Source organism: Eschscholzia californica, unplaced genomic scaffold (genome assembly GCF_041429995.1).
Source record: "Eschscholzia californica isolate CP2 unplaced genomic scaffold, dmEscCali1.0.p SCAF_1, whole genome shotgun sequence".
Classification (NCBI taxonomy): domain Eukaryota; kingdom Viridiplantae; phylum Streptophyta; class Magnoliopsida; order Ranunculales; family Papaveraceae; genus Eschscholzia; species Eschscholzia californica.
The window spans coordinates 27749924-27770273 of record NW_028238198.1 but is presented as its reverse complement, the minus strand read 5'-3'; the positions used below and the strand labels follow the sequence as shown (position 1 = coordinate 27770273).

At 34.8% G+C, this 20350-nt stretch overlaps 2 protein-coding genes, 2 non-coding genes and 1 pseudogene across 4 annotated transcripts; 1 reads left to right on the top strand and 4 right to left on the bottom strand.

Annotated features, from left to right (window-relative positions):
- Nucleotides 1–3751: 3751 nt before the first annotated feature.
- On the top strand, nt 3752–4987 carry LOC147565709 (F-box protein CPR1-like). Its single transcript, XM_086652392.1, has one exon. The coding sequence runs from the start codon at nt 3752–3754 to the stop codon at nt 4985–4987; it is 1236 nt and encodes a 411-aa protein (XP_086508518.1).
- A 1127-nt stretch (nt 4988–6114) lies between these two features.
- LOC147565708 (U5 spliceosomal RNA) lies at nt 6115–6225 on the bottom strand (annotated as a pseudogene).
- Nucleotides 6226–7217: 992 nt separating this feature from the next.
- On the bottom strand, nt 7218–7334 carry LOC147565707 (U5 spliceosomal RNA). The gene has a single exon (XR_015231556.1). It is a non-coding gene; the product is annotated as a U5 spliceosomal RNA (small nuclear RNA).
- Nucleotides 7335–8403: 1069 nt separating this feature from the next.
- On the bottom strand, nt 8404–8520 carry LOC147565706 (U5 spliceosomal RNA). Its single transcript, XR_015231539.1, has one exon. It is a non-coding gene; the product is annotated as a U5 spliceosomal RNA (small nuclear RNA).
- A 427-nt stretch (nt 8521–8947) lies between these two features.
- Nucleotides 8948–10094, bottom strand: LOC147565705 (uncharacterized protein At5g08430-like). Its single transcript, XM_086652384.1, has 3 exons — nt 9455–10094; nt 9084–9196; nt 8948–9010 (listed from the first exon to the last, which is right to left on the bottom strand). The coding sequence occupies exons 1-3, from the start codon at nt 10092–10094 to the stop codon at nt 8948–8950; spliced, it is 816 nt and encodes a 271-aa protein (XP_086508510.1).
- Nucleotides 10095–20350: the final 10256 nt, after the last annotated feature.

Sequence of the window (20350 nt, the reverse complement as noted above, 5' to 3'; positions counted from 1 at the left end):
GCCTGCAACATATTGGATACTTTTTGCAGGGACAATTTATTAGAAAAGCTTCTCCTTCATTCATGCTTATACCAATCAAAACAAGGACAAGCATAACAATCCACATGAACATTTTTGAAAAGATAATGCCAGAATTCATGATCATCGCCATTAAGACGTTGCCGATAGGATTACTCTTGATTATTCTGTAGATTGTATTACTGAATCATACTTATTTATAGGACTTTGACATATACTTGCATAGAACATTAATTAGCATGAAAGATTTGATCTCAAAGATTTGGTCTGAAAGATATTGTCTAAATGGATTTGGTCTGATAGATTTAGTTTTAAAGATTTTGGTATATAAGATGGCCAGCGCTTTGGGGAAAGCAAAATAGTTTCCGGGGTGTGAAAACTTGGTCAAAAGTTGGTCAATTTTGTTTTGTAAGTTGTTAGAGGGAAAAATAAAAAACCCCCACCTCACCTCTCTCTCTCTCTCTCCACCTCATCTTCTCTCTCCACCTCATCTTCTCTCTCTCTTCTCCGATTGACAGAAAAATTTTCCGACCGGCGACCATGAAAAAAAAAAATTTCACTCACTCTCTCTCTCTCTAGAAACTCCGGCGAAGGGAAATTTTTTTTTTTTTTTAATTTTCCGGCCGGCGACCTAATCGGAGAAGAGAGAGAGAAGATGAGGTGGAGAGAGAGAGATGTGAGGTGGAGGGAGGTGGAGGGAGGTGAGGTGAGGTGGAGGGAGGTGAGGTGAGGTGGAGGGAGGTGAGGTGGAGGGAGGTGAGGTGAAGAGTTTTTTATTTTGAACCATATTCCCCATAAAATATGTTTCCCCGAAAACTTTTCAAAATTTTGCATATTCCCTTTAAAATTTCACACCCCGGAAACTATTTAGCTTTCCCCAAAGCGCTGGCCTGTAAGATTTAGTTTTAAAGATTTTAGTACAAAAGATTTCATTCTAGTTAAGGAAAATGTTGTTTATTTGATGTAAATTTGTAGACCAATAGGACAAACATGATGGCTGAGAAATTAATGAAAAGAGAAAACGTAAAAAAACAATGAACAATCAATTGTTTGTTCGAGACGAACATCATCAAACAATAACCTCACATATATTCAGGAACTAATGAAAATAAAAATCATGTTGTTTGGGATGAAGTGGGTTGAAGACTTGAAGACGAAGCGACTAGGATATATAGAAGGATTCACAGGTCACTTTTAATTTTATTTTGTAATCTTTTTTTTTACGTAATTTCCTCCTTAGCGGGTTTTTTGCCATTATAATATTCGTGTGGTTTTTTTGCCCTTACCAATGTTTTATGGGGTAATTTCTAGAAAGGTTAAAATAATATGAAAATGAGTAGAAAAACACAAACCATTTGAAAATTATTATTTAGGTAAAAAAGTGTGCAAATACTAAAATACCATTTTTTGTGTAACTAAGTTCTTTTATTTTTCTTTAAATTTTAAATCGATATAACATTTGTTTGAGATGTCGAATTTCTATAAAAATTATATATTTAGAAATGATTTTTCATTAGCTTTCTAACAAGATCCACTTTCAATATTTTTTTTCAAAAAAAAACCCAGAAATTTACGTTATTCTGCAAACGTGTTTGCAACAATCTCCTTTACGTTTTTCTGCAAACGTGTTTGCAACAATCTGTTATGCAACAAAATAGAAGTAAAGGAAAAAAGAACAAACTAAGTAGTGATATTTTCGGAAGAAAATTATCATAACAAAATCAAAAGAAGATGCATAAGATAACTTCCTCTTATTTTATTTATTTATAATATTGATAGACATAACATTGACTTACTCTATTAGAAAAGGAAGTAACAATGTCACTTATGATGTAGTGCCACCAACACGTCTAAGCCCTAAATAGAATTAGGGGGAAGGGCATGGTCTACTATTACCGTACCTTCTTGCCCGCAGCAATATGGAAACTTAGGGCAGGGACAATCTATAAAAAATGCTGCTCCTTGGTTCATCTTCATACCAATCAAAACAACAACAAGCATAATAATCCACATCAACATTTTTGAAGAGGAATTCATGATCACTGCCTTTAAGATATTTTTGTATAAGAAGAATACTCTTGATTTCTATGTAGGTTGTATTGCAAGTCATACTTATTTGTAGGAGATGAACGGATACTTGCATAGAACATTATTAATGTGAAAGATTCGGTTTGCTATATTTGGTCTGATGGATTTGATCTGAAAATTTTGGTTTGAAAGATTTGGTCGGAGAGATTTAGTATAAATTTAGTTTTAAAGATTTTGGTGTGATGGGGGAAAATAGTTACCAGTTGCTCTTAATTAAGCTTAAGATTTTTGTTGCTTTCTTCATTTGGGCAAAAACTAAGACTATTTTGATTTGGTTTGAGAAATAATTAGGGTGCTTTTATAAGCAACTGGCCAAATGGTTGTTAGCAGGCGGCTGTTGGAACTCTACCTATACAACTCCATGTTAGTGGGAAAGCTATCAAGTGTGATCTTAACCTCAACGTAATTTCCTTCAATCTTAGTGGTTATGAGATTAATTGACCACATGAAATTGGATTGTTAACACACCTCCAGACCATTGGTCCAAGTAATAAATTCTCTGGTAAAATTCCCGAAGAGTTGGGAAATTGCAGTCGTCTTCAATACTTGAATTTACATTACAATTACTTCTTCAGTAGAATCGCTAAAGAATTCCTTAAGGATCTGCAGCTACTGAGTTATTTCTCAATTACTTTTACTGATTTGGTTGGAGAAATACCTAAATCCTTATATGAACTCAAACATTTGAAATAATTTGATCTTTATGGAAATAATTTCTTAGGTTTTATCCCAATGTCGGCAATGCAACAAATATATGAGGCATTTGTAGTTGCGGTGTAACAAATTATCACGAGAAACACCTAATTCCTTGTTTGATCTAAAACATTTGAGAGAACTTAATCTTGGGGGTAACAAATCTCAAATAATATCGTCAATCCAACAAATATAATGACTTGTCAACACTTGATCTCTTGCGCACGATATTAACCTCAGTATAATCTTTAATTGTTAATATTTCGTGAAATAAAGTTTAAATTAGGTTTAAATCGAAAAATCAGACCAAACGACCGATTTTTAAAAGGATGGTCTATTTTATTTTGAACGAGTTTTTTTACCATAAAACCGGACCGTTATAATAAGTACCCATTCAAATTTGTCAAAAAGCCAATTCCGGTTCATCCTTACTACCTAGACATAACACGTGCCTACCACTTTTACTGCCTTATATAAGACAACAGGCAAGATGGTCTTTTACATGTATGAGGCGGTCATGTGAGGTACGAAAATCATTTTTCTTCTTGACCTCTCTAATAATTCTTTTTCAGTACAATACTATAAGAAATCTAAAATGAAATTTTGATATATCAAAAACCGGACCACAGTAGTAAGAATCCGTTCAAATATATCAAAATACCCGAATACGTTTTATGGTTGAAATTTACCCCGGAATTAACAGAAACCACACCAGGAGTGAGATTTTTAGGTCTTTGGGAGGCCGGAAAACAAAAGTTAGCAGTATCCTCTTCCTAGTAGTGTAAACTTCAAGGAAACTTCTATTTCTGCCTAAACCGACTTAAAAGAATACAGATTGGGTCTTTATTCCCTCTTATCAATCTTCATATCTTTTTAAAACTCTCTTTAAACACACATCTGATTTTGTGTAGCTTCAATGAGGAAGATGATCAAAAGAAGACAACGACGTTCAATGCCGATTCTGATCCCCGACGATGTCATCACCAATAACATCCTTGTGTTTTTACCAGTCAACTCTATCTTAAGATTCAGATCAGTATGTAAAACTTGGTGTTCTATATCATCTGACCCAGATTTTATTAAACTTCACAGTTATCATGCTATTCATCAAGACAAAGTCAATCTCATTGCCATTCAAAGGATCACTAATAGATTATACTCTATTAATCATGATTCCTTATCATCTAGTAAACCTATTCGTTGGAACGATTACCCATTCATCCCTTTTAAGTCCCATCTTCAACTTGTTGGTTCTTGTAATGGTTTGGTTTCTTACACCACTAAGAATGATGATGGTGGTGTTAGGTTTTACATCTTGAACCCATCTACTACTGAATTTAAAGAAATACCACCACCACCACCTATTAATGATAGATTAAATCGTAAAAATCCCTCTTGTGGGTTCGGTTATAATTCCAAGCTTGATGATTACAATTTTATAGTTATTTATAACGATAATGTTATTTATAAACATTCAAACCGCTACGAATATTTAAGTCGAGTCTGGCTCTATACTTTAGGTTCCAAGTCGTGGGAATTCATTGCCTACATTCCTTTCAAGATCTATCATGAAAGTAATTCTGGTATGTTTCTTAATGGGGATCTTTATTGGGTGGCAATTCCACATCCTCCACGATCGAGGAGACACTACGATAATGTTTTACTTTCATTTGATATGATTGATAAGAGTTTTAATCAAGTACCCATACCCCGAGTGATTGCCAAATCTTTGTCATCAAAGGGAGCTCTTGGTGTTCTGGGAAACTATCTCTGCGTATGTTGTATTGTTTGGAAGGATGGTACTGAAGCATGGGTGATGAATGATCAAATTGAAGCATGGGTGATGAAGGAGTATGGTTCTTGGACTAAGGCTTTCACCATTACCGAAGACCACAATGTTACAAAATTCAATAAACGTGTGAAACCGTTGAAGAGTCTCAATAACGGTTACATACTATTACAAAAAGGTTTGACGGATTTACTCCTATATGACTATGAGCAGAAAAAACCTACAATTCGTAAGCTAATTTACTCGTCAATTTTTCAATCACTCACTTGTGTCGGGACTTTAGTTTCACTAAATTCAAAAACTTATTTGGGGCAAGAGTTAGAGAAAAAGAAAAAGGGTCAAAAGAAAGTTTCACTTGATTCCTTAAATTTGGATCAAGAATCAGAACAAAAGGGTTAAAAGACAAATCTGAACTTTGCACGATTTACATAATTTGTTTCATTGACCCTTAAACTTGTATTTACTTTTGTGTGCCTCAACTTTCGATTAAGTTCACTTTATGTCGTAAATAAATAATGAATTTTAATTATATTTTGATGAATTGATATGGATGCATATTTGTAATATTAGAGATTTATGAGTTTTTATCATTTTTCATGCTATGTTTTAACAAAAAAAAAAATGCGATGTTTTATGTTTTGAATTATGCTATCGTGGTAAATCAACAACATCACCACTAATTAAGTATAACTACCACAATTTAGAAACAACAAAGTTCTCAAGTTAAAGAAGCAATCAACAAGATCACCACTAATTCACTTTACTTCATTTTGAAAACATTTACAGTGCAATTCTAATATTTGAGTTCTAGTAGATAACTTGGATCATGATCCAAATAACACAATGGGTCCTATTTTTCCTGTTATTATCTTCTTCAACAGTACTATAACCAGCCAGTTAGAGGGACTGAGCTTACTGCTTTTTTAGGTCTAACAATTATCAAAAACATCTGCCAAACCTTCCACGCGAGCTAGGTTAGGCCGGCGGAACTATATTTTAACTTGTTTTTGACATTACATCCATGTGTTTGTTGGGGGTGGGGAGAACTTCTTCCTCATTCTACTACTACATCTCAACAAGTAGATTTTATAATTAGAATAAATCTGATCGTAATAATGTTTTCTTATCGAAATCGGATTGTATCTAAAACGTGAAATAAAAAATATCAAAATTGGATTGCGTCTAAAACGTCGAATAAAAGATAGAACGCGTCTAAAACGTCGAATAAAAGATAGAACGCGTCTAAAGAATTGCAACAAGAATGACATTTTTTAAGTATAAGACACCTCTTGGCAACAAAAGAAAAGAAAACCTAAGTAGTGATAAATAGGATTGGACCCAAGATCCTTGAAGCCTGGAACAAAGCATGAATAATGTGGTATGTCATACAAACCAATTTTTCTACATTCTCAGAGGGCCTAGTGTGGGGTTTATGTATGGACTTGGTGGCAGGTAAGTTGTCCTCCAGGCCAAAATCTTGAATCAAACTCAACCAAACGCCAAAAACACATAAATTTATGTTAAAAAATGTTCTGTGAAACCCTCCGAAAGAGGCGTATACCACTTGAAGCAACAAGTACACGGTATTCTTTATTAAAGGGCGAAAGAATAGTTCACTTTGTGTTTATCGCATGGCTGCTTGACTTTCTTTGTCCCGAATTAGGGCCCTGAGTATACTGGATAGCAGAGCTAGTCTATTAAAAGTTGCGAATATAGGACTTCCTTTCTTTTCTTATACTCAAACTGTACTGGCCCTCTTGCACTAGGAAATTAAAAACTTTTAGCGACGGTTTTAAACCGTCGTCAATGTAATAAAACCGTCGCGAAAACTGTTTAGTAACGTATAAAAAGCCGACGTGAAATCCCCCGTAGGGAATACTATTAGCGACATCCAAAACACCTATAAGGAAATCTAAACCGCTGGTAACTACTGTCGCTAAGACACACTGTTTTGTAGTGATATAATTGACGTTCTTTTCCATTATACTCGTGTAGTTACCTCATGTAAAAATTTGTTTATTAGTACATTTCTTTGTCGAAATAGAGCGACATCTAACACCCACAACGAAATCTAAGTAGTGATAGTCTGACATATTTTGAATCTCGCCTTTGGTTGATTGGGAATATTTGTCTTTCCACGGGAGAGACAAACATCTACACAAATGAAGTGTAGCAAAAACTCAAGTAAACTATACAATAAAAATGGCGAGTCCCACGCTCGACAAATTGCTTTCGGTCCGCCCTTCACTAACCCCCCATGGTGACTGGGCCTAATCTATGTTCTTGATCAACAGATACTAAGACTCAGGCTAGTCCGAAGCCCAAGGGAGCGCCAAAAGAGGGGCGAGCCAAGACATGTAGGCGCCTACAGAAACCTTCCAATAAAATATGGTAACTCTCCATCTTGCACAACCTTTCATTTGGTCTACTCACATTAGTGGATTGCTATACCTGAATCATAACTTCGCTTGAAACGGGGAACAACCTCACTACTAACATCAAGCTGCTTCAACTAGATGATTTTCCTGGCTCGTACTCGGTACTCAAGTACACTAATCACTGAGTCAGGAGAATTTGTCCACCCAAACTAAATAAACCAATAAACTTTTTTTATTGAAGTTTTTTAAGGGGTTTCTTATTTTAGAAAACCCTCCAAAAATAAGCGTATGCCACTTATAGCAACATGCACACAGTATTCTTTAGTAAAAGGCGAAAGAATAGTTCGCTCTGTGCATATTGCGTGGCTGCGTGATTTGAAATTGTTCCAACGAGTATTATTATGTATACAAGCTAGAAATGTTAGCCCTTAAATAGTTCCAATGTGGGACTTTATTCATTTCTTCTAATTCAACCTTTAAGAACCATCTCTTAACCAATTATTTTTTGTTCTACCACTACATTAGAATGAATGATTTTAAAGCTCAAAAGTAGTTAGCGTGTATGCTAAAATGACAATTACAATATTTTCCCGTCGCGATAGATGGTACCTAAAATGCACAAAGAAGAGAAGGATGGAGGAGAGAATGGGTCCATATTTATTAAAAGAATCCCAACAAGGAAGATAGTTTGAAGTTTAATACACCCCTTAGTAACCACGTAGAAACCAAAGTAGCGACGACCCAACAAACAAGTTCAGACACACCTACAACCCATTAGCATGAAGTCCAACAAGAAGCTCCTCTAATAAAAATGCAAGCCCCCTTCTTTGCATAACATGTTCATTTGGTTGTGGATCTACTTTTCTTTTTGTCTACAACGGAGAGATATCAACATCTTTCTGCCTACAACATTTGGTTGTGATCCACTTTTCTTCATACTGGGTAGAGCTATCAATGTCCTTTTCCTTTTCTCCAACTTACAGCAGAAGTCGGAGACATATCAACATCCTTTCGCATGTAACATACTCCGCCCGGAGAGACGTCTTTTACCCATGGCAGAGGCCAAAGAGATACCAACATCCTTTCCCCGTACAAAATTATGTACCGGTTATGTCGATATAGTTAGTGTTCTTTGTTTCATCCTCTTCTGCATACAACACGCTCCATTGGGGAGGAGAGACAAAAAGGCCGAGAGCCCAACATTATGTAACACGTGCATCACCCTAATCTGAAAAAGCCAAGGCCACAAGGGACCAATAGTATATCTTGGAGAAGGAGGCTCAACCTTCCCCGTCCAAATCCAAAAACCACCACCATATATCTCCCTTTCTCACTTCAGTATGGTATATAGAAAAGAAAAGAGACCCATCTACCCAAACGATAGAAAGGACCTTCTCAAAGCAAGCCTATGAACATTTATTTTAAAATTTTGTTAAGGGATTTCTTTGACAGAAAACCCTCCAAAAATAGGCGTATGCCGCTTGAAGCGACAAGCACACGGTATTCTTTAGTAAAAGGCGAAAGAATAGTTCGCTTTGTGCTTATCGCGCGGCTGCGTACTCATTACAGTTCATTATCAGACCTTTATGTATACATGATAGCAAAGCCACTCATTGACTACTTCCCGATGTGGGACTTTCTTTTGTTTAATCTATTCAAACTCTCTCTCTCTCTCTGAATAGTCCCCTTGAAGCGACAGCAATCCGTCTTTCACTCTCTGACGCAAGTCCTCGCATTCTTCCTGCCACCAAGATCACAAAGTTGAAACTTAATAACTAATATGACAAGATTACTCACCCGGCGTTAAGATAGCATCTACAGGTGCCCCTCTTTTTTACTCAGGCCAACCTTCTCTCTTCGTGCCACACAGACTAGGCAAGTCCATGGGTACTCGAACTGGGCCTAATCTGTGTTGGGCTTTAACAACACAGACTGAGTCCAGTCCGAGTGCCCTCGAACTGCCTAGGTCATAGGCCTCGGACTACTCATGCTGAAATCCACAAGAACTGCCAGGAGTGAAGGCGGCCAGAGTAAAAAAAGGCGCCTGCATATAGAGGCACTCTGACGTTAGTACTCATGCCTTAGACTTTAGAGGGAATTATTGGACTTATTTTTACCGCAGTTATATCATCCTCTGACAACATGCTAACAGAAATACCACCATTCCTATTTGAAACTTCAAGAATAACTTCGGAAACGCTTTTGGCTGTCTCTGTTGTCTTCTCAACCCCTAAGAAGACCAAACAATACACCATTATTAGCTAAATTTGATCAAGAAGGAAAATAAAACATGGTTTAATTGGATGTGTAACAATAAATCAAATCACATATAACTACAGGTACTCCTATTTGTTAAGTTTGTGATCATCCAACTAAAAACTAATTACCAATAAGTAGAAAGGATCTAGGCATTATACTCTTGGTTGTTAGAGTGCCTATTTTCAATGTGGGACTATTTTCACACGCGCCACAAACATAACAGTATTACCTGTGACTTGCAGGAGTTGGTAAGGATTTTTCTGAAAATAGTCATTTGGATCACATTTGACTCTCACAAAGCTTCCAACTAGCTTGTCTTCAAATGAGTCTGGCTTCTTGAATAGATCCTCAATTACACTCTTTTTCAAGTAAACCAGTTTCATGTTTTCAACAATTATAGAAGCAAAACAACTTCTTCTCTCGGCTGTCTCCTTTTCGTTGCTTCTTTTGTCCGTCGTGCTTGCCGTTCTCTGCCTTTTGCAAGTATTCGGGACTCGTTCGGACTTATCGCTGAACTCATCATCCTCTTCCGATGAGTCCAGGTTCTCAATGAAGTGTGGGTCCAAAAGATCATAGATTCTGTTTCGGTTAAACGACTTTTGTCCAAAAACAGAGTGGAGTTCTTTGTCACATACAATCTTCTTTTTCTTTTGGGGGTCAGTAAGTTTGTTCTGATGGATATATGTCTTGATTATATCATAAACTTCATACTGTGACAATGGCTTAGTTGTGTCATTCCCAATGGAGTTAAGAAATTCTATGAGAGCCCTTGATCCCCAACCAATGAACTCCTTTCTCTTCTTCATTTTTCTTTTCACATTTGGTGATTCCTCCAACATAGGTGATAAATCCTCCATTCTATCCTCCATACTAATATCAGAAACTAAGAAATAGAACAACGGTAGGTTACTACTTTTTTTAAAGAGAGCAAAAATCTAAGGCCCAAAATTGGCCCCGAAATACCAATCCAAGCCCAACCCGGAATAATATCTCAAAAAAAAACCCAAAAGATGAAAATACATTCTTATCTTCATAAGACAATTGACCTACCTGCTATATCCCTCCTCTATTTCCCGCTCAATTCTCCCTCTTTCTTATTTTCGCGACAAACGAGACATGCAGATGTCCCATCCCCAAAAAGGTGACTTTTTAACCTTATTTTTTCTCTATCTTCATTACACAGAGAAAGCAAAGAAAATTTGGAAACACTTTCTCACTCTAAACCTTTTTCTTCTTCTATCACAACATTTCATCGCCTGATCACACATTTCCGCCTTCAACCTCAGCAACCGAAGAGACTTCACTGTTCTAAAAGAATTTTGTTTCAAAATCTAAGGTTTTGTTTCAAACATTTAGGGTTCGATTTCAAACATTTAGGGGTTTGTTGATAATTTTGGGTGTTTTACTTGATTTTTGGGTTTGTTCGATTTCAAAGTCTAAGGTTTTATTTCAAACATTTAGGGTTCGACATTTTGGGTTTTGTTTCGGACATTCAGGGGAATGTTGATGATTTTTGAGTGTTTTACTTGGTAAAAAACTTTTGTTCTTCGTTTAGCATTTGGGGATTTTTGAAAACATTTAAAAATATGTTGAAGATATTTTGGGTTCTGTTTTAAACATTTATGGTTTTGTTGACGATATTTTGGGTTCTGTTTCAGACGTTCAGGGGAATGTTGATTATTTTTTAGTGTTTTTCTTGGTAAAAAGCTTTTGTTCTTCGTTTAGCATTTTGGGGGGTTTTGTAAACACTTACAGTTATGTTAAAGACATTTTGTGTTCTGTTTCAAACATTTACGGTGTTGTTGTAGTTATTTTGGGTTATGTCCCAGACATTCAGGGGTTTGTTGATGAATTTTGGGTGTTTTACTAGGTCAAAAAATTTTGTTCTTCGTTTAGCATTTTGCGGGTTTTTAGAAACATTTAAAATATGTTGAATACATTTTGGGTTCTATTTCAAACATTTGTGGTTGTGATTTTTTAGTGTTTTACTTGGTAAAAAAAACTTTTGTTCTTCGTTTAGCATTTGGAGATTTTTTAAAACATTTAAAAATATGTTGAAGATATTTTGGGTTCTGTTTCAAACATTTATGATTTTGTTGACGACATTTTGAGTTCTGTTTCAATCATTCAGGGCAGGGTCGTGCCTGAGAATTTGGGGGGCCCGTGCCAAAATTAAACAGGGCTCCATTATACAATAACACGAAAAAAATTTACATAGAAGTAGTCAAGAACTCATAATTATTGAAGTATAAGAGAATAGTTAAATCATAAAAACACGTTTTGTCCACTAGTTATTTGATTTATTTTAGCTTTAAATACATAATTCTTTCGTATAATTGGATTCAAATAAAATTTGTACATGTGGTAGTATTTTTCATCATCTTCGGTAAAGTGTTGTTATGAAACCATAGAAAATAACAAAAAATCTCAGTTTTTCGAAATTTGTGTTTAAAACATAGTTTGAAGAAGTTAATTTGAAAAGATCACCAAATTCATCAAATTTGAACTTGACAAAATCTAAAAATAAAATAGTAGTCGGGAAGGTTTTACATAAAGATAACATGTACTGTAATAAACTTCCATGTTATCTTTATCCTTGTTGATCTTTGGAAGTCCTTGTGTGAAAACAAAAATAAAAGGTAAAAACGTCCACAGCCAGACTCGAACTGGTAACATATCTTGTATTAACCTTCCATCCGAACCACTAAGCTACTTCTGTTGCAGTGAAATTTACTACGTTACGCACTACTTATAAGAAAACCTTAGTTTGGAGGATAGGTAGAGGCCCTTTGTGGTGGGAGGCCCTGTGCGGGCGCACGGCCCGCACCCCCCACCACACGGCCCTGATTCAGGGGAATGTTGATTATTTTTTACTCCCTCCGTCCCATTTTATTTGGTTGTTATTCCTTTTTGGATGTCCCAAAATGTTTGGTCACTTTCCTTTTATGACATTCATTTAATTATTAAAATGACGAAACTTCCAAGACTACCCTTTATTTTGAATACCATTTAAAGGTTCTAATTGGTTCTACGCTTCTACCAATGTTGTATTTAATGAAATACTCTATGTTAAATGAGGGTAGATTAGGGAAAATCTTTATATTTATAAACAATAAATATCATTCCTTAATAAGTTCAATTCCCCAAAACTACAAACAAAATGGGACGGAGGGAGTAGTGTTTTTCTTGGTGAAAAGCTTTTGTTCTTCGTTTAGCATTTTGGGGGGTTTTGAAAAAATTTACAGTTATGTTAAAGACATTTTGGGTTCTGTTTCAAATATTTACGGTGTTGTTGTAGTTATTTTGGGTTATGTCCCAGACATTTAGGGGTTTGTTGATGAATTTTGGGTGTTTTACCTGGTAAAAAAGCTTTTGTTCTTCGTTTAGAATTTTGGGGGTTTTTGGAAACATTTAAAAATATGTTAAAGACATTTTGGATTCTGTTTTGAGCATTTATGGTTTTGTTTATGACATATTGGATTTTGTTTAAGACATTCAGGGGAATGTTGATAATTTTTTAGTATTCTACTTCGTAAAAAAAACTTTTGTTCTTCGTTTAGCACTTCGGGGGGTTTTAAAACATTTAAAGTTATGTTGAAACATTTTGGGTTCTGTTTCAATCATTTACGGTTTTGCTGACAACATTTTGGGTTCGGTTTCAGACATTGAGGGGAATGTTGTTTATTTTTTAATGTTTTTCTTGGTAAAAAGTTTTTATTCTTCATGTAGCATTTTGGGGGGTTTTGAAAACATTTACAGTTATGTTAAAGACATTTTGGGTTCTGTTTCAGACATTCAGGGGTTTGTTGATGAATTTTGGATGTTTTACTAGGTAAAAAAAACTTTTGTTCTTCATTTAGAATTTTGGGGGTTTTTGGAAACATTTAAAAATATGCTGAAGACATTTTGGGTTCTGTTTCGAACATTTATGGTTTTGTTGATGACATTTTGGGTTTTGTTAAGACATTCAGCGGAATGTTGATGATATTTGAGTGGTTTACTTGGTAAAAAAACTTTTGTTCTTCGTTAAGCATTTTGGGGGGTTTATGGTACATTTAAAGTTATGTTGAAACATTTTGGGTTCTATTTTAAACATTTACGGTTTTGTTCTGGACATTCTGAAGAATGTCAACTACAATGTTGGACATGTTTATAACATTTTATGATAAAGATAACAAAAAATCATTTTTTGTTCTTAAAAAATATGAGATGCAGAGACAATAAACAGTTTGTCTCAGGAATTAAACAAAATATGAGGAAACAATCAGTTATTGACATTCTTAAGGTGCGTTTTTACATTGTTGACACTCTTTTGGCCGAATAATAAATTTACAAAATAAGAGTTCGACATGTAAGGATCCATTCACTAAACAACATGAAATATAATGTTTGGAACAATATATAAAATTCATAGACAAAAGGAAGAGTTTCTAAGACAAATAGCAACATATGCAAACATTCTAATTAATATTGGAGAGATACGGAAGAATGACAACTACAATTGGGCTCGGCATGATTCACAAACTAGCTTCTTATCATTATTTTGAGAAGTAGCAAGTGCTCTATCCGGTTCCATAGATGCAAATTCTGCAAGTGGAATGAACAAATGATTATATGCAGTACAAATATGGAAAAATACTTGAGACATTAAAACGAATGTTATTAACATTTCTAAAAATGTTTAGAAGTAGTGGAAAATGTCATAGAAATTCTCATTCAGAATGAGTCCCGAATATGAAGAGCAAAAATATACATTTAACAATTAAAATTGATGAAGTGTCGGTATTTTGAACATAATGCTTCTTGCATTTTATATAATGTTTCAGCCACTAATTAAAATTTTACACAATTATAGAGTTTTCGGAACAAAGCGAGTAGTTCTAGGAATAATATTCAAAATATGTACGGAGGATACAAAATGTTGCAGAAACAAAGGATTTTGTTTGAAACGCTTCAAATAATGTTTACGTAAACATGATTGTGTATGTATAACACCAAAAAACTAAAGCATTGTTAAATGGAAAATCTGGAATGTAAATGTGTGAACATTTTCTAAAATGTTGTTTGCATTACGAAGAATGTTTACATAAACTGTAGAATGTTGTAAACAAAACGAGAAACTGTAGGAAAAATTCTCAAAACTTGTACGAAACAGCCATGAAAACACGATGAAAATACCCTAAAACCAAGAACAACCTCACCAATGGAGCTTCAAATAAGTAGATCTACAAATCTATATATTTAACTCTCTACAGAACTATGAAAACACCTAAAACCAGATTTGAAGCTTTTTTTAACCTCCATTAAAGAAGATGATGATTGAGGATAAAAGATGATGAAGGTTGCTCAAACGAAGAAGATGATGAAGGTCGCTCAAACGAAAAAGATGACGACTGAAGATGATGATTGACGATGAAGAAGATAGTGATTGAAAATGATGATTGAAGATGATGAAGATGATTGAAAATAAAAGAAGATAATGAATGTTCTTGAAGAGGATTTAGGTTTATGTAGAGAGAGAAATCTGAAAAAGCTTTTAGAGAGAGAAAGAGATAATATTTAAGAGAGAGTGGTGGGTTGTTGAGGTTATATATAGGAGAGTAAAAGAGGGAATATGAAATTAGAGGAGGTTTTAGAGATGCGTTTTTTGGATGGATTGTGCCTAGAGATCCGTATTTAGGTTTGATTTATGATAATATTCGAGAATTGAGTTTTTGGTGGGTTATTATTCTGGGCTGGGTTTTATTCCCTATTTGAGCCCAAAATTTGGGTTTTTAACCAAAAATTTCTTTTTTAAAATAAGAATGTATATTGTGGTGAAGAAGAGAGAGAGAGAGAGAGAGAGAGAGACTGATCTCTAGGTGGGTATGGGTTCATTAGAGATATTCAAACGCTTGGAAGTTCAATGGACATCACAGTGGTTGGTGGTTGAGAAAACCGAGCAATTAATGAAGAGAATTTGGGGAATATAAAGATTCACCATGACCTAATAATTATTACTTACTCCCTCCGTCTCAAATTAAGAGACCCAGACCTAAATTCCTACAAATTTTCACATATTTTTTCTCTCATTTATACCCTCATTTGATGCATAGATTAGTGAGATTCCTCTTTTTGGTTAAATTCAAATTAAAATTCTTTACCAAAAATAAGTGGAAGAAAATTGGATTTTATTTAATGTTCAAATTATTTTCGGTAACAATCCAAATTGTTCATGCCTTTAGATGGTATTTATGCTTCCAAATTGGATGCTATTTTTTCTTCCAAATTGGATTGTTACCGAAAATAAATGCTTGAGGAGAAATGTATATTATAGAGATAAAGAACAATATTAGAAATTTGATAAATTTTATATGATAAAAGAAGAAACAAGTCTTTTATTTTGAGATAAATCAAAAGGGAAAGTGGGTCTCTTAATTTGAGACGGAGGGAGTATTTAATTTCGAGGTAAACGTAGGACCTCGATTTATGCTTATGCAGAAGACCCAGAGTTTCTAATTTGTTTGAATTAAATATGATGAACAGTTTGGGAAACCAGAAAAATTTTCAGCATGCAATATTTTAAGTAAAAAATTAATGATTTTTTTATTCTTTCATGTTTCCCCCAACTTGGACTACCATTCCTTTTCCACCCCGACAATAGTTGACGACAATATTTTTTTTTTCAAATCTTTCTCTGTTCTTCTTTCGTCTCTTTCTTTTCCTCCCTCGCTTTCTCCTCCTTCATCTCAATCTATTTCGGCGAAGAAGAAGGTCCCCTAAATCAGATCAAGATTCCGGCCAAGGGCAGAGGAGAGAGGGAAAAAATAAGTGGTGGTGGAAGAAAAAAAAAGGAAAGAGAAGTTTTGCCCAAGAAATTTTGAGAAAACTTATAATTTTCCTAAAACTTAGCCTCTCGAAAAAAATGACAAAACTCCCTTTAAAATTTTGTGGCCAAAAATATTATTATTTTTCAAAAACACCACCCTTGAATATTTGCCCCAGTTAGATGAAGAGTGTTGAACGGTCTTTTTGACCTATTTAGTGTATCGTTATCAGGAAACTCATCACTTCGTGTTTAACTCTTCAGGAATTTTCATGTCAATTTTGCGATTATAGTTACAAACTTATGTTTCGCGAACGTTGATTATTCATTATTTGAATTTAGGGTTGTTAATAAGTTTGAATGAAGATGATTCCTTGTGGTGGATTGAGTTGTTATATGTGTGTGGAAGCACTTTATCTTCGTGGTAATAGCAGTGGAAGATGAACTATCTTTCTCTCTCAAGCTCGTACCGAGACCGTGCGATACACGACGTGCCCGGTGAAATTGGTGGGTCAGACAGGCAATGGACCAAAGACTCCTCGATTTTCTCGTAGTCACCAACCTAACCTGAGCCGACTTACCTGATGAAGTTAGAGCCAGATACTCTCTGGTCCAGCCCGATTCCCACCGCTAGACTATTGACCTACAAGTAGTGCCTCTGCTTATATTTTTCCGGCTTAAAACACCTGCCCAAAAGGTTGTTAGCACCCAGAGGATGAGATTGACTAAGATCAATATCTTTGACCCCAAACAACTATTAGCACCTGGGTATAAAAGACATTGATCGATCCATCCAAAACCCGAAGCAAGGTCTCAGACTCGGCCAGTCCAAGCCCTTGCTTTGGGTCTCGGACTGACCAATCCGAGGGTATTTTTAATGGTGGTTTTGGATTAAGGCGTAGGAATCAAGGTTTTCTCTCTAACTCCTCATTATGGATGAAGGTTGGTTTAGAATCAAATTTTTTCATGATGGATTTACTCTCTTTCACTCTCTAAAATGGGTTTTTTCCCTCTCTAACTCCTCGTTGTGATCGATGGGGATAGGTTTGGAAACAAGGTTGTTTCCAAGACGACATGATAATGATTCAAAAAAGGAGGAGAAGAAGAAAAAAATTAGAGCAAGTAGGAGCGGTCACTGGATCCCTTGCCAAGTAACCACCCAGTCTGGAGTCTGGGTGTTAATAGGCACCCAACACGAATAGCAATTCCCGGTGCCTTTAGCTTGACCCTATGCCAATAGATGAGATCTCTCAGGTATGGACTTCCAGTGGCCCCCCTTATAGTTCAACCAACAACTCTTTTGTACTTGACAAAAGAAAACAAGTTCATCTTCTTCACGCCTCCTCTGTCGAGATTCTAGTCTAATTCCGCTCCCATCGCACTAATCCGCTATCATTTTCTTGTTCTAATTAAGAAAAAAAATAAAATTAAATATCAATCATGGATTCTGAGGGAATCGATCTCTCACAACAGTTAGAGTTTTTGAAGTATCTTCAGTTACTTGATCTACCTTCTCAATTGCAGAACCCCTTCATATGTTGCATTTTACTTTTAACTTCTTCGACTTATATTTTTTTTTCTCAGATGTATCAAAGTCCGAAGTTTCATCATTTTCTTTCCTTTTGTGGTTAGTCTTTCTACCAACCTCCTGATTTTGTTGTTCCTGAACTTACTTGATTTCCATCATTCAAACCCTTCATGTTGATGGTACTTTTTGACTTTGAAGCTACTTTTTTTTCAGTATTTTTTGACTTTGTAGCTGACTTCATCTTTGACATGTTCTCATCAACCTTTTCACTGCACTTTGTTTGTTTTGTTCAATTGCTCATTTTTTTTTATAAGAATCAAATTTGATTCTTTTATGCAGTACAGTTCTTCTTTCAACTTATCTATTTCTTCACCTTTAAACTTTAGAGTTCTTTTCTGTTCTTCACAATCAACTTCAAGTTTCTTTACTTTTTCTTCAAGATGCTTCGAATACGAATCATTAGCTTTGTTTGAAATAGTTAATATTCCACCAGCAATCATCTGTTCTTCACTTTCAGAGAGTCGAATCATAAAATTATCTGAAACCTGAAATTTAACAGTATGTTTGCAAATTTCAGTATGCATTAAACATATGAAAACATCATATGCAACTAACAGTATGTTGTTTGCAAACACATGTTTGCATCAGTTTCGTACGCAAACACCTGTTTCCATCAATCTCCAATGCAAACATGTGGTTGCAAACAGTGTCCAATGCAAACATGTGGTTGCAAACAGGTGTATGCATAAATATTTTTTTAAATGATTATAATATGTAAATCAAAATTTATGAGAATAGTATAACGTACCTGGTTCTCTGATATTTCTTCTAATGTTTGAAGAAAATCAAGCTTCATGTGATCCAAACTCCATCTCAGAATTCGAGGACATTTGTCCTTCTTTTGTTGGATTCTTCTATAGAGGTTCGTGTGCTCACAAAACCAAAACTGTATAAAGTTAAAAGTAGAATAATTGTCATACGGTTCAGACTAAGTAATCAAACTATATAAAGTTAATAAATCATATATGTAATTGATTTTACCGGAAGCAGAAGAAGACATCCCGATGCCTTTGATGGTTTATCAACATTTTCTTCAATTGATTTCATCATGTATTTGTGGATCACTGTAGGCCATGATATAGAATTGATGTTTTCAATTGACCTGACTAAATTTATGAACGACATTTGAATTGTTGTTCCAGCTTGTGTTGCGAAAAGGAATGATGAAGCTAAATGCATTATCATCAATTTAACAAGATCATCTGTTTGCTCATTTTTTTCTTCAATGAACTTTACAACAACAGTTTCTATAAACGATGTAGAAACCTTATGAGTTTTTTCTCCAAAATAAGTTCTAACAAATTCTTCTTCTTTTATCCCTTCGAAGGGAGAAACAACAACACCTTCCTTTGGCAAACCCAATAAGATAGCCACATCATCTATTTTAAATTCCATTTCGACATCTCTAAAAACAAATTTTCCTCTCTCTACAGAATATCTACTGACCAGTTCAAATATGATAGAGATTGGTCTTTCGTAATTTGTTTTCTCTATTTCATCATTGTAAAAAGCTTTGAATAGTTTCTCGAAAGGTGATTCCGATAAAGCTTTCACTTGGTTTAAACTTAATTTCTCATATATTTTTTGCATGAAAAGTGCACTATTCTTCATAGTGCATCTATAACATGTTGTACTATAGTTTTTTTTTCGACACTTTGTTGCTGTCTTTTTTGACTATTTGTTTTTTTTTTCACCTTTTTTAGCCATTTCTGCATACATAAAGAGAAATTATTAGTGAAAATACTATTTGCAGAACTAGAATTTACATATGAGCTAATGCAAGTAGTGTTTGCATACCATATTTGCATATCTACTACTGCAACTGGGGTTTGCATACCCTATTTACAAAACCAGTATAAAAAATATCGAGTTCGTAAACCCCAGTTGTAGATCTAATACTGGAATTAGAGTTTGCATACCCTTTACAAAAACAGTATAAAAAATATTGGGTACGTAAACCCCAGTTGCAGATCTACTACTGCAACTAGGGTTTGCATACCCTATTTACAAAACCAGTATCGAAAATATTGGGTTCGCAAACCCCATTTGCAGATCTACTACTGCAACTAGGGTTTGCATACCCTATTTACAAAACCAGTATAAAAAATATTAGGTTCGTAAACTCCATTTGCAGATCTACTACTGAAACTAGGGTTTGCATACTTCCTTTAACCCATAACAAGAAAGAGAAAAATCATGTTATCAGAATCTATTAAACAACCACGAACAAAAAAAATATGTTTAACACGTATTTTAACTCATATGCTTCTGTAAAATTTGACTGTAAACCCCATACATAAACCCAGAAAGTTCGAAAAAAAATCTTCAGAAATGGAAAGATTTAGTGAATGTATACTTATTTTAGTGTTAATTAAGTAGATTTTAGTGAAATCAATAGGTTTTGAAACCCTAAAACTCAAAGAAGATGAAGAGTCGTGAAGTCGGAGTCTCTACTATATAGGTTGGATACGGGGCGTCATTTTTTAGTTTGTTGAGGGTAGAGAGGAGAATTGACTGTTTCGGGACAGCTTGGGGATATTTTTTTATCTTTTTCATAATTTCCAAATGTTTAAAACCTTTTCACAACTATAAATAGTTAATACCCATTTTGATAACCTAATTTCGGTTAGACAGAGCCGAATTGAATCTCTAATTTCGGTCTCATGTGATTACAACTATCAAAATTAATAAAAACATGCTTAACACTAGTACAAACATCAATATTAACTTCA

Bases quoted from the DNA above. Each gene is read 5' to 3' on its own strand.
- LOC147565705 (XM_086652384.1), bottom strand. From the start codon at position 10,094: ATGGAGGATAGAATGGAGGATTTATCACCTATGTTGGAGGAATCACCA. The intron at 9,197-9,454 runs GTAATACTGTTA...TGGTCTTCTTAG, and splicing joins CCAACTCCTGCAAGTCACAG to GGGTTGAGAAGACAACAGAG. The intron at 9,011-9,083 runs GTAAAAATAAGT...CTCTATATGCAG, and splicing joins CAGAGGATGATATAACTGCG to GCGCCTTTTTTTACTCTGGC.
- LOC147565709 (XM_086652392.1), top strand. From the start codon at position 3,752: ATGCCGATTCTGATCCCCGACGATGTCATCACCAATAACATCCTTGTG.